This window comes from Poromitra crassiceps (assembly GCF_964638095.1).
Source record: "Poromitra crassiceps genome assembly, chromosome: 7".
Lineage (NCBI taxonomy): Eukaryota > Metazoa > Chordata > Actinopteri > Beryciformes > Melamphaidae > Poromitra > Poromitra crassiceps.
In genome coordinates, this window is record NC_139628.1 from 57,469,819 (window position 1) to 57,482,974 (window position 13,156).

Below are 13,156 nucleotides of genomic sequence, written 5' to 3' on the forward strand. Positions count from 1 at the left end.
ATCTACTATACAGCAGAAGCCACAAAATTCCGGCTGTCTGTCCCAGAGTCAAATTAGTCGTTAGACTGATGCCCCCGGTGCCCAGACTGTGGTCACGGTGCCTCTTTCCTCAATCCTCCATTTTTGTAGTCCTTTAAAGGGTCAGAATCCAAAAAACAATACAACATTATGTTCACATATGGTTACATAGAACTCAGGGGCAAGAATCCCTGGGGGACCATTCGATAATTTTGGGTGGTCGCAAGATGATTTTTACGAGGTAGGAAAATAAGATATTTATACAAATTTATGTGTAATTTTTTTAATTTCTCTCTCTCTCTCTTTTTGTGTGTGAAATACTGGATTGTTTCCAGCCTCTCGGCCTCCTCTGAAAAGGGAGAATCATTGCTCGCAGCATGTGATGGGGCTTGTGACTATAGGCATCACATCGTTTTGGGTTTTGTTTTTTTAGGGAGGTTTTGCTTGTATTTGTCAGTTCAGATAAGGCCAGCGAGAGGGCTCATCCCCTCTGCCCACGAGCCAAAACATCGGACCAGCACCACTGTTCTAAACCCCCTCCTCCGCCCCCTGACCCCCCCGCCCCCCCGCTCACCGTGGGTCTCATCCAGCGCATGCCCTGGGTCTTGGAGGAGCGCGGGCCCAGCTCGTTGAAGCCCAGCGAGGAGGAGGCGCAGGGGAACAGCTTGTCCTCAAACAGGCCCCCGCTCCGCAGGCAGCCGGCTCTCAGCGCCTCGTAGTCCTGGCCGTGGAACTTGACCGCGTTGTGGTTCTGACCCAAACCCTCGTCCCGGTCCCACTGGCTCCTCAGCTTGGCGGCCATCCCCGTGGCGTAGACGTGCTCCATCGTGAGCTCGTGCGGGGGGGGGGGGGTGGGGGTCAAACGTTGCGGTGGGGCGGATCTTATGTGTGGTCCAATTAGGAGGGAAACAGGAAGTACAATGGCAGATAACGAAGGACGCGTCAATTATTGATGATGAAACAGGGATTGCGGCCTTGGAGCTGGGGTTTTAACGTAAAGCACTGATGCGAATCGGAACATAAGGTGGTCGCGGTGTCCAATCGGAATAGAACAACAACAGCCAATTAGAAGCTCTGAAACATTGATGAGACAAGGCGTCTGCTTGTATGGCACTTGGCGCAGTTCGGATGCGATCACACAGCCAGGAGTGGTGACTTTAGGCAAGGGGGGAAAGGCTGTGTGGAGAGAGAGGTGTCCTCTTCTTCACAGCATAAAGGCAGATCTTCTCGCAGCCACGGCAACAACAAGCACCAATCACAGTTTGCGGTTATGTTTTTTCTTCAGACAGACGTCTGGAGCCGAGGGGAGTGCACGCCAGCGGGGTTTCCTCTGCACGCCAGCGGGGTTTCCTCTGCACGCCAGCGGGCTAAACTCTGAAAAGAAAAGAAGAAAAGGTTCAAAATGAGAAATATTTGTGACAGCATTGTGACAACGTGAACCTAACACACACAGAAGTCCATGCACAGTTCTATACAAGGTGCAAAGCATGAGAAAAGCTGAACACACCCACTCTACTCACACACACACACACACACACGTTCAGGGCTGTAAATGCTAGGTAACCCCTCCCTGTTTGTTCACAGCCAGCCATGCGCTACGTACGCATAGCACAGGGATTAGTCACAATAGGCATATGAGCGCTACTTTTAGTTTTGCAGTGCGGAGAGTGAGTTCACAGTGCCGTGTCTGATTACAGTCAATAACGAATCAGACAGGTACTGTATATGTAGAGTGTGTAGTGTGTGTGTGTGTGTGTGTGTGTGTGTGTGTGTGTGTGTGTGTGTGTAGAGTGTGTGTAGTGAGAGAGTGGTTGTGGTTTTTGGATGAACTTGATGCACAATGAAGGGCTCAAAAGGCAGAGAACAAGCAAACGCACTCAGACCCTTTAATTAGGCAGAGCAGGAAGTGTTCGTGCTCGTTAGTGTTCGTTAGTGTTCGTTAGTGTTCGTTAGTGCCGCCCCAGCTCCAGTTCTGTCAGTTTCCTTGCAAACGATCCTCTATTTGTCTGTGTGTGTGTGTCTCTCTCTCTGTCTCTCTCTCTGTCTCTCTCTCTCTCTCAGTCTCTCTCTCTGTCTCTGTCTCTCTCTCTCTCTCTCTCTCTCTGTCTCTCTCTCTCTCTCTAATTCACACAGAAGGCAAGTCAGCTTTATTTTTAACTTTGCGTTTCCGCTTTTTCAATCCTGTCATCCTTTTCTCTCTCTCTCTCTCTCATCTCTTCCTCGATGACACACACACACACTTTCTACTGTCCAGTCCCCAGCTGCCCTCTGACACACACACACACTTTCTACTGTCCAGTCCCCAGCTGCCCTCTGCTATCCCAACTGAACTCTCTTCCTGTTTTCTTTTTTCCCGTTCACATCTGTCAATCATCGCTGACTCTGAAGAGAGCCTGGCTCTCATTGGCTGAGAGAGAGAGCGTTCACATCTGTCAATCATCGCTGACTCTGAAGAGAGTCTGGCTCTCATTGGCTGAGAGAGAGAGCGTTCACATCTGTCAATCATCTCTGACTCTGAAGAGAGTCTGGCTCTCATTGGCTGAGAGAGAGAGCGAGCAGCGGAGACCCGTTCCGCGTTCCGCTGCCAAACAGTGAACCACACCCATTCAGATGGCCTGTTCCACTGGCTCCAACACGCAGCTGCTCACATAGTCAGAAGCAACTCGTCAAATGTGCGACATCATGTTCTCATCACAAGATTTTAATTTTTATAAAATAATTTTATAGATTGTTAAGAGCAACTTTGTAACTTTACAACGAATGCTACTACTACAACAACTACTAGCAGTACTACTACTGCAGCTACTATAGTATTATTACCACTACTACTACTACTACTACTACTTCTACTATTACCACTACTACCACTTCTTCTTCTTCTACTATGACTACTACTACTCTACTACAACAACAACAACAGCAACAACAGCAAAACACTTGTGTGGCAGAGTTGGGGCAATTATATTTTATACAGTCATTGTTGTAAACCCAGTAGCAATAAACTCTCCACAGTAATAATCACCCTCCAACCACCCTGCACCAACTCTCTGCATGTTACTCAATGAAGCCCCGCCTCCAACCACCCTGCACCAACTCTCTGCATGTTACTCAATGAAGCCCCGCCTCCAACCACCCTGCACCAACTCTCTGCATGTTACTCAATGAAGCCCCGCCTCCAACCGCCCTGCACCAACTCTCTGCATGTTACTCAATGAAGCCCCGCCTCCAACCGCCCTGCACCAACTCTCTGCATGTTACTCAATGAAGCCCCGCCTCCAACCGCCCTGCACCAACTCTCTGCATGTTACTCAATGAAGCCCCGCCTCCAACCGCCCTGCACCAACTCTCTGCATGTTACTCAATGAAGCCCCGCCCTCTCAGCGGTTCTGACTATCATCATGCGGTTGTGTCTGAAAAAGCAGCCTGTAAAGGCTCTGCTGTGGGTTATCGGGGTGTCTCTGCTGCAGGTTATCGGGGTGTTTCTGCTGTGGGTTATCAGGGTGTCTCTGCTGTGGGTTATCAGGGTGTCTCTGCTGTGGGTTATCAGGGTGTCTCTGCTGTGGGTTATCAGGGTGTCTCTGCTGTGGGTTATCAGGGTGTCTCTGCTGTGGGTTATCAGGGTGTCTCTGCTGTGGGTTATCAGGGTGTCTCTGCTGTGGGTTATCAGGGTGTCTCTGCTGTGGGTTATCAGGGTGTCTCTGCTGCAGGTTATCAGGGTGTCTCTGCTGTGGGTTATCAGGGTGTCTCTGCTGCAGGTTATCAGGGTGTCTCTGCTGTGGGTTATCAGGGTGTCTCTGCTGTGGGTTATCAGGGTGTCTCTGCTGTGGGTTATCAGGGTGTCTCTGCTGCAGGTTATCAGGGTGTCTCTGCTGTGGGTTATCAGGGTGTCTCTGCTGTGGGTTATCAGGGTGTCTCTGCTGTGGGTTATCAGGGTGTCTCTGCTGTGGGTTATCAGGGTGTCTCTGCTGTGGGTTATCAGGGTGTCTCTGCTGTGGGTTATCAGGGTGTCTCTGCTGCGGGTTATCAGGGTGTCTCTGCTGTGGGTTATCAGGGTGTCTCTGCTGCAGGTTATCAGGGTGTCTCTGCTGTGGGTTATCAGGGTGTCTCTGCTGCAGGTTATCAGGGTGTCTCTGCTGTGGGTTATCAGGGTGTCTCTGCTGTGGGTTATCAGGGTGTCTCTGCTGTGGGTTATCAGGGTGTCTCTGCTGTGGGTTATCAGGGTGTCTCTGCTGTGGGTTATCAGGGTGTCTCTGCTGTGGGTTATCAGGGTGTCTCTGCTGTGGGTTATCAGGGTGTCTCTGCTGCAGGTTATCAGGGTGTCTCTGCTGTGGGTTATCAGGGTGTCTCTGCTGTGGGTTATCAGGGTGTCTCTGCTGTGGGTTATCAGGGTGTCTCTGCTGTGGGTTATCGTGGGTGTCTCTGCTGCTGGTTATCAGGGTGTCTCTGCTGTGGGTTATCAGGGTGTCTCTGCTGTGGGTTATCAGGGTGTCTCTGCTGTGGGTTATCGTGGGTGTCTCTGCTGCTGGTTATCAGGGTGTCTCTGCTGTGGGTTATCAGGGTGTCTCTGCTGTGGGTTATCAGGGTGTCTCTGCTGTGGGTTATCAGGGTGTCTCTGCTGCAGGTTATCAGGGTGTCTCTGCTGCAGGTTATCAGGGTGTCTCTGCTGCAGGTTATCAGGGTGTCTCTGCTGCAGGTTATCAGGGTGTCTCTGCTGTGGGTTATCAGGGTGTCTCTGCTGTGGGTTATCAGGGTGTCTCTGCTGTGGGTTATCAGGGTGTCTCTGCTGTGGGTTATCAGGGTGTCTCTGCTGTGGGTTATCAGGGTGTCTCTGCTGTGGGTTATCAGGGTGTCTCTGCTGCGGGTTATCAGGGTGTCTCTGCTGTGGGTTATCAGGGTGTCTCTGCTGCAGGTTATCAGGGTGTCTCTGCTGTGGGTTATCAGGGTGTCTCTGCTGCAGGTTATCAGGGTGTCTCTGCTGTGGGTTATCAGGGTGTCTCTGCTGTGGGTTATCAGGGTGTCTCTGCTGTGGGTTATCAGGGTGTCTCTGCTGTGGGTTATCAGGGTGTCTCTGCTGTGGGTTATCAGGGTGTCTCTGCTGTGGGTTATCAGGGTGTCTCTGCTGTGGGTTATCAGGGTGTCTCTGCTGCAGGTTATCAGGGTGTCTCTGCTGTGGGTTATCAGGGTGTCTCTGCTGTGGGTTATCAGGGTGTCTCTGCTGTGGGTTATCAGGGTGTCTCTGCTGTGGGTTATCAGGGTGTCTCTGCTGCAGGTTATCAGGGTGTCTCTGCTGCAGGTTATCAGGGTGTCTCTGCTGTGGGTTATCAGGGTGTCTCTGCTGTGGGTTATCAGGGTGTCTCTGCTGTGGGTTATCAGGGTGTCTCTGCTGTGGGTTATCAGGGTGTCTCTGCTGTGGGTTATCAGGGTGTCTCTGCTGTGGGTTATCAGGGTGTCTCTGCTGTGGGTTATCAGGGTGTCTCTGCTGCGGGTTATCAGGGTGTCTCTGCTGTGGGTTATCAGGGTGTCTCTGCTGTGGGTTATCAGGGTGTCTCTGCTGTGGGTTATCAGGGTGTCTCTGCTGTGGGTTATCAGGGTGTCTCTGCTGTGGGTTATCAGGGTGTCTCTGCTGTGGGTTATCAGGGTGTCTCTGCTGTGGGTTATCAGGGTGTCTCTGCTGTGGGTTATCAGGGTGTCTCTGCTGTGGGTTATCAGGGTGTCTCTGCTGTGGGTTATCAGGGTGTCTCTGCTGCAGGTTATCGGGGTGTCTCTGCTGCAGGTTATCAGGGTGTCTCTGCTGTGGGTTATCAGGGTGTCTCTGCTGTGGGTTATCAGGGTGTCTCTGCTGCGGGTTATCAGGGTGTCTCTGCTGTGGGTTATCAGGGTGTCTCTGCTGTGGGTTATCAGGGTGTCGTGTTTCTGCTGCAGGTTATCAGGGTGTCTCTGCTGTGGGTTATCAGGGTGTCTCTGCTGTGGGTTATCAGGGTGTCTCTGCTGTGGGTTATCAGGGTGTCTCTGCTGCAGGTTATCAGGGTGTCTCTGCTGCGGGTTATCAGGGTGTCTCTGCTGCAGGTTATCAGGGTGTTTCTGCTGTGGGTTATCAGGGTGTTTCTGCTGTGGGTTATCAGGGTGTCTCTGCTGTGGGTTATCAGGGTGTCTCTGCTGTGGGTTATCAGGGTGTCTCTGCTGTGGGTTATCAGGGTGTCTCTGCTGTGGGTTATCAGGGTGTTTCTGCTGTGGGTTATCAGGGTGTCTCTGCTGTGGGTTATCAGGGTGTCTCTGCTGTGGGTTATCAGGGTGTCTCTGCTGTGGGTTATCAGGGTGTCTCTGCTGCAGGTTATCAGGGTGTCTCTGCTGTGGGTTATCAGGGTGTCTCTGCTGTGGGTTATCAGGGTGTCTCTGCTGTGGGTTATCAGGGTGTCTCTGCTGCAGGTTATCAGGGTGTTTCTGCTGTGGGTTATCAGGGTGTCTCTGCTGCGGGTTATCAGGGTGTCTCTGCTGTGGGTTATCAGGGTGTCTCTGCTGTGGGTTATCAGGGTGTCTCTGCTGTGGGTTATCAGGGTGTCTCTGCTGTGGGTTATCGTGGGTGTCTCTGCTGCTGGTTATCAGGGTGTCTCTGCTGTGGGTTATCAGGGTGTCTCTGCTGTGGGTTATCGTGGGTGTCTCTGCTGCTGGTTATCAGGGTGTCTCTGCTGTGGGTTATCAGGGTGTTTCTGCTGTGGGTTATCAGGGTGTCTCTGCTGTGGGTTATCAGGGTGTCTCTGCTGTGGGTTATCAGGGTGTCTCTGCTGTGGGTTATCAGGGTGTCTCTGCTGTGGGTTATCAGGGTGTCTCTGCTGTGGGTTATCAGGGTGTCTCTGCTGTGGGTTATCAGGGTGTTTCTGCTGTGGGTTATCAGGGTGTCTCTGCTGTGGGTTATCAGGGTGTCTCTGCTGTGGGTTATCAGGGTGTCTCTGCTGTGGGTTATCAGGGTGTCTCTGCTGCGGGTTATCAGGGTGTCTCTGCTGTGGGTTATCAGGGTGTCTCTGCTGCAGGTTATCAGGGTGTCTCTGCTGTGGGTTATCAGGGTGTCTCTGCTGTGGGTTATCAGGGTGTCTCTGCTGTGGGTTATCAGGGTGTTTCTGCTGTGGGTTATCAGGGTGTTTCTGCTGTGGGTTATCAGGGTGTCTCTGCTGTGGGTTATCAGGGTGTCTCTGCTGTGGGTTATCAGGGTGTCTCTGCTGTGGGTTATCAGGGTGTTTCTGCTGTGGGTTATCAGGGTGTTTCTGCTGTGGGTTATCAGGGTGTCTCTGCTGTGGGTTATCAGGGTGTCTCTGCTGTGGGTTATCAGGGTGTCTCTGCTGTGGGTTATCAGGGTGTCTCTGCTGTGGGTTATCAGGGTGTCTCTGCTGTGGGTTATCAGGGTGTTTCTGCTGTGGGTTATCAGGGTGTTTCTGCTGTGGGTTATCAGGGTGTCTCTGCTGTGGGTTATCAGGGTGTCTCTGCTGTGGGTTATCAGGGTGTCTCTGCTGTGGGTTATCAGGGTGTCTCTGCTGTGGGTTATCAGGGTGTTTCTGCTGCGGGTTATCAGGGTGTTTCTGCTGTGGGTTATCAGGGTGTTTCTGCTGTGGGTTATCAGGGTGTCTCTGCTGTGGGTTATCAGGGTGTCTCTGCTGTGGGTTATCAGGGTGTCTCTGCTGTGGGTTATCAGGGTGTCTCTGCTGTGGGTTATCAGGGTGTCTCTGCTGCAGGTTATCAGGGTGTTTCTGCTGTGGGTTATCAGGGTGTCTCTGCTGCGGGTTATCAGGGTGTCTCTGCTGTGGGTTATCAGGGTGTCTCTGCTGTGGGTTATCAGGGTGTCTCTGCTGTGGGTTATCAGGGTGTCTCTGCTGTGGGTTATCAGGGTGTCTCTGCTGTGGGTTATCAGGGTGTCTCTGCTGCAGGTTATCAGGGTGTCTCTGCTGTGGGTTATCAGGGTGTCTCTGCTGTGGGTTATCAGGGTGTTTCTGCTGTGGGTTATCAGGGTGTCTCTGCTGTGGGTTATCAGGGTGTCTCTGCTGCGGGTTATCAGGGTGTTTCTGCTGTGGGTTATCAGGGTGTCTCTGCTGTGGGTTATCAGGGTGTCTCTGCTGTGGGTTATCAGGGTGTCTCTGCTGTGGGTTATCAGGGTGTCTCTGCTGTGGGTTATCAGGGTGTCTCTGCTGCAGGTTATCAGGGTGTCTCTGCTGTGGGTTATCAGGGTGTCTCTGCTGTGGGTTATCAGGGTGTCTCTGCTGTGGGTTATCAGGGTGTTTCTGCTGTGGGTTATCAGGGTGTTTCTGCTGTGGGTTATCAGGGTGTCTCTGCTGTGGGTTATCAGGGTGTCTCTGCTGTGGGTTATCAGGGTGTCTCTGCTGCAGGTTATCAGGGTGTCTCTGCTGTGGGTTATCAGGGTGTCTCTGCTGTGGGTTATCAGGGTGTCTCTGCTGTGGGTTATCAGGGTGTCTCTGCTGTGGGTTATCAGGGTGTCTCTACTGTGGGTTATCAGGGTGTCTCTGCTGTGGGTTATCAGGGTGTCTCTGCTGTGGGTTATCAGGGTGTCTCTGCTGTGGGTTATCAGGGTGTCTCTCTGCTGTGGGTTATCAGGGTGTCTCTGCTGTGGGTTATCAGGGTGTCTCTGCTGCAGGTTATCAGGGTGTCTCTGCTGCAGGTTATCAGGGTGTCTCTGCTGTGGGTTATCAGGGTGTCTCTGCTGCAGGTTATCAGGGTGTCTCTGCTGTGGGTTATCAGGGTGTCTCTGCTGTGGGTTATCAGGGTGTCTCTGCTGTGGGTTATCAGGGTGTCTCTGCTGTGGGTTATCAGGGTGTCTCTACTGTGGGTTATCAGGGTGTCTCTGCTGTGGGTTATCAGGGTGTCTCTGCTGTGGGTTATCAGGGTGTCTCTGCTGTGGGTTATCAGGGTGTCTCTCTGCTGTGGGTTATCAGGGTGTCTCTGCTGTGGGTTATCAGGGTGTCTCTGCTGCAGGTTATCAGGGTGTCTCTGCTGCAGGTTATCAGGGTGTTTCTGCTGTGGGTTATCAGGGTGTCTCTGCTGTGGGTTATCAGGGTGTCTCTGCTGTGGGTTATCAGGGTGTCTCTGCTGCAGGTTATCAGGGTGTTTCTGCTGTGGGTTATCAGGGTGTCTCTGCTGTGGGTTATCAGGGTGTCTCTGCTGTGGGTTATCAGGGTGTCTCTGCTGTGGGTTATCAGGGTGTCTCTGCTGTGGGTTATCAGGGTGTCTCTGCTGCGGGTTATCGGGGTGTCTCTGCTGTGGGTTATCAGGGTGTCTCTGCTGCAGGTTATCAGGGTGTCTCTGCTGCAGGTTATCAGGGTGTCTCTGCTGTGGGTTATCAGGGTGTTTCTGCTGTGGGTTATCAGGGTGTCTCTGCTGTGGGTTATCAGGGTGTCTCTGCTGTGGGTTATCAGGGTGTCTCTGCTGCAGGTTATCAGGGTGTCTCTGCTGTGGGTTATCAGGGTGTTTCTGCTGCAGGTTATCAGGGTGTTTCTGCTGTGGGTTATCAGGGTGTCTCTGCTGTGGGTTATCAGGGTGTCTCTGCTGCAGGTTATCAGGGTGTTTCTGCTGTGGGTTATCAGGGTGTCTCTGCTGCAGGTTATCAGGGTGTCTCTGCTGTGGGTTATCAGGGTGTCTCTGCTGTGGGTTATCAGGGTGTCTCTGCTGTGGGTTATCAGGGTGTCTCTGCTGCAGGTTATCAGGGTGTCTCTGCTGTGGGTTATCAGGGTGTCTCTGCTGCAGGTTATCAGGGTGTTTCTGCTGTGGGTTATCAGGGTGTCTCTGCTGTGGGTTATCAGGGTGTCTCTGCTGTGCGTTATCAGGGTGTCTCTGCTGCAGGTTATCAGGGTGTCTCTGCTGTGGGTTATCAGGGTGTCTCTGCTGCAGGTTATCAGGGTGTCTCTGCTGCAGGTTATCAGGGTGTCTCTGCTGTGGGTTATCAGGGTGTCTCTGCTGTGGGTTATCAGGGTGTTTCTGCTGTGGGTTATCAGGGTGTCTCTGCTGTGGGTTATCAGGGTGTCTCTGCTGCAGGTTATCAGGGTGTCTCTGCTGTGGGTTATCAGGGTGTCTCTGCTGTGGGTTATCAGGGTGTCTCTGCTGTGGGTTATCAGGGTGTCTCTGCTGTGGGTTATCAGGGTGTCTCTGCTGTGGGTTATCAGGGTGTCTCTGCTGCAGGTTATCAGGGTGTCTCTGCTGTGGGTTATCAGGGTGTTTCTGCTGCGGGTTATCAGGGTGTCTCTGCTGCGGTATGAATATTTGATGATTCTCCTCGCATGTGAAATACACTTTCATGCCCCCACCTCACAGCAGGTAGTGACATCTATGAGACATGACAAGCAGACTGCATGCCCAGACACAGAAGGCAGCCTAACAGCACCGTGCTGTACTAGTTCCATGCAAATATGTGAGGAAATAATAGACATGGATTTGCATAGCTTGCACCCGGGCCATAAGCACAGTGTGTTTATGTGGTTAGGCTACGCCACAGGCTTGTATTCAAATGACTGCAAAGCAAATAGCATATCCATCTGAGACAGTGCCATCTTGATCCGGTTGAATCTTTGCTAAAGGATAGGGGTGTCACGATACACTCAGTTCACGATACGATACGATACGATACACAATATTGGGTTCACGATAACGATACGATACGATATTTTAACAATATTTTTTGCCATCCTCCGTGTCTGTAACGTCCCTCGTCTGTTCAAACAAAGCAATGAAAAGGAGAGCGAGCATGCAATCAGATGCAGATCAGTGCCACCAATGTTCAGCTTCTTTTTCTCACGATATGAGATTTCATCTCAACGATACATATTGTCACGTTTTGATATCGCGATATATTGTGACATCCCTACTAAAGGAGGAACCATATTTTGTTATTATGTCTGTTGAATATAAGACATAACAAAGTGAAGAAGACACGGAGAAGAGGAACTGGTGTCATGTCTGAGTTGAGCAACACAGACAGGATAATTAGTTCATGTCGGAATGTCTGATGCAAAATCACTGATCACTGTTTTTTTGTGTGCTGATGTCTGGGTCTAATTGACTATGGCATTGAGAGAGAGAGAGAGAGAGAGAGAGAGAGAGAGAGAGAAGGAGAGAGAGGGAGCGAGAGAGAGATAGAGAGAGAGAGGGAGAGAGAGAGAGAGAGAGAGAGAGGGAGAGAGCGAGAGAGAGAGAGAGACTCATCAGTCTTTAGCTGCCTGTGTGTGTGTGTGTGTGTGTGTGTGTGAGAGAGAGAGAGTGTGTGTGTGTGTGTGTGTGTGTGTGTGTGTGTGTGTGTGTGTGTGTGTGTGTGTGTGTGTGTGTGTGTGTGTGAGGTCCAGTGTTTGTGCTACCTAAGCATTTTTGAGCATCTCTAATCCCGCATGGCTCCTCCCACACAGCGCACAGATCGTGTTCCGAACACAAAACAGCGTTTACACTGTGATTAAATTCTTTCTGACGAGGCTAATGAGCCGGAGAAAACACACTCCAGAAACTAGACACGCATTTTAACCACTAGGTGAAACTGAAAGGAGAGTGATTTCTTTGTATTGTAGAAACAATAGGCTAAATAAAACACAAATACTTTTGAATATGCTTGCAAATATTCAAAAGTATTATTATTATTATTGTTGTTGTTGTTGTTGTTGTTGTTGTTGTTATTATTATTACCACATATTATTACTTACAGTAGTAGTACTACTACTAAGTAATATGTGGTAATAATAATAATACTAATACTATTACTACTAGTAGTAGTAATACTAGTAATACTAGTAGTAGTAATACTATTACTACTAGTAGTAATACTATTACTAATAGTAGTAATACTACTAATACTACTAGTAGTAGTAGTAATAGTATTAGTAGCCTACTGTATGAATGAAGTTGTATGGATTCATTTTAATAGGTTATCTGAAGACTAAAACTAAATACTTCCCAAATGTAATATTCCTAATGAATGCTATCTAGGCTTTTTGGCCAGTTTTGTAGCCTATATTTTGGCAACACAGGCCTATTGAAATGCACGCAGCACGCCTATGTGAAATCATAGCCTGTTTTTGCAATAGATCACACACAGCTCTGGTTTTTCTAGAAGAATGTAGTCGTGCTGGTAGGTGTGTGCCTACCTGCTGTGCAAACAGTGTCCAGCTGTCAGACAAACTTACACTGTATCTCGTCAACTTCTCAAGTTAACCTAAAGGAACAGCTGGCCGTCGTCACACCCGACTGTAGCCTATGTGGGAAACATTTCAAGCAGCTAATTAAGAGATTTACCGAAGCAACAGTTGCGGGATTTACGGGTTTGAAGCTGTGTGTGTAAACTCTAGGGTGTGTTAGGATGTCTTTCTCTGTGCATGATTTGGTCATATCCACGGTTCAACACCAGCTCACAAACTTCAAGCTCATAAAACTTCAGACCAGGATCTCATAAAGCGCCACGACACACAGAAGTTAACGCGAACCAATGCTGATACAAAAAGATGTGTATATTTACCTTTGCTGGTGGGCTGTTTCCTTGACAAAAGCGCTTATTTTCACATTCAATTATGCTGCGTGACTTTCTCTGCTCCCTTCCATGTTGCGCGCAGTTCCGTCCCCTCCCCTGTTCTTTACCATAGCAGCAGTACAGTTATTTAGAAACGCCCTGCCTGTGAGCGTGTGCGCCCCGATCACTGTGCGTCTGCGCACTGCCCACCAACCCCACACTGCAGTGAGAGGGAAGTCTCCACATGCAGTCGTTATGCATGTAGCATATCTCTTGTACAGTGGGCTATCTCCATTAGACTTGATAGCCTAAAAAGCAAGTTTCTTCATGTTAATTAGGCCTAATTTGCACAGTAGTAGGTTATCATTCGGCAGTGGTTGATTTAGGTGCTGCCTGCAATATAATCTGCCTTAATTCACTATAGGCCTATGATATTCCTTCCTTTTTTAATCTTCTGATATTTTCTGTTGTGTTATTTTATATAGCCGTGTGCGTTGGGATTTGTGTAGTATAATTTAAAAACAATGGCATATGATTGTCTTTTTTTGTATTGGGTTATCGATGTTTTTGCTAACCCAGATGTTATTAACATATTTTATTACACAAATCCATAATAAACTCTAGGTAAAGGATGTTTAGTAATTCTGCGTAAATACT

The 13,156-nt window shown here is 49.8% G+C and overlaps 1 protein-coding gene across 1 annotated transcript in view; it reads right to left on the bottom strand.

The window, feature by feature from the left end:
* capn1 (calpain 1) overlaps positions 1-12,610 on the bottom strand; it is a 55,753-nt gene extending 43,143 nt beyond the window's left edge. Inside the window, exons 1-2 of the mRNA XM_083640586.1 lie at positions 12,509-12,610; positions 593-1,392 (exon numbers count right to left, since the gene is read on the bottom strand). Coding sequence (XP_083496712.1) covers positions 593-844 — 252 coding nt within the window. The 5' untranslated portion in view covers positions 845-1,392; positions 12,509-12,610. The remainder of the gene's footprint in view (positions 1-592; positions 1,393-12,508) is intronic.
* Positions 12,611-13,156: the final 546 nt, after the last annotated feature.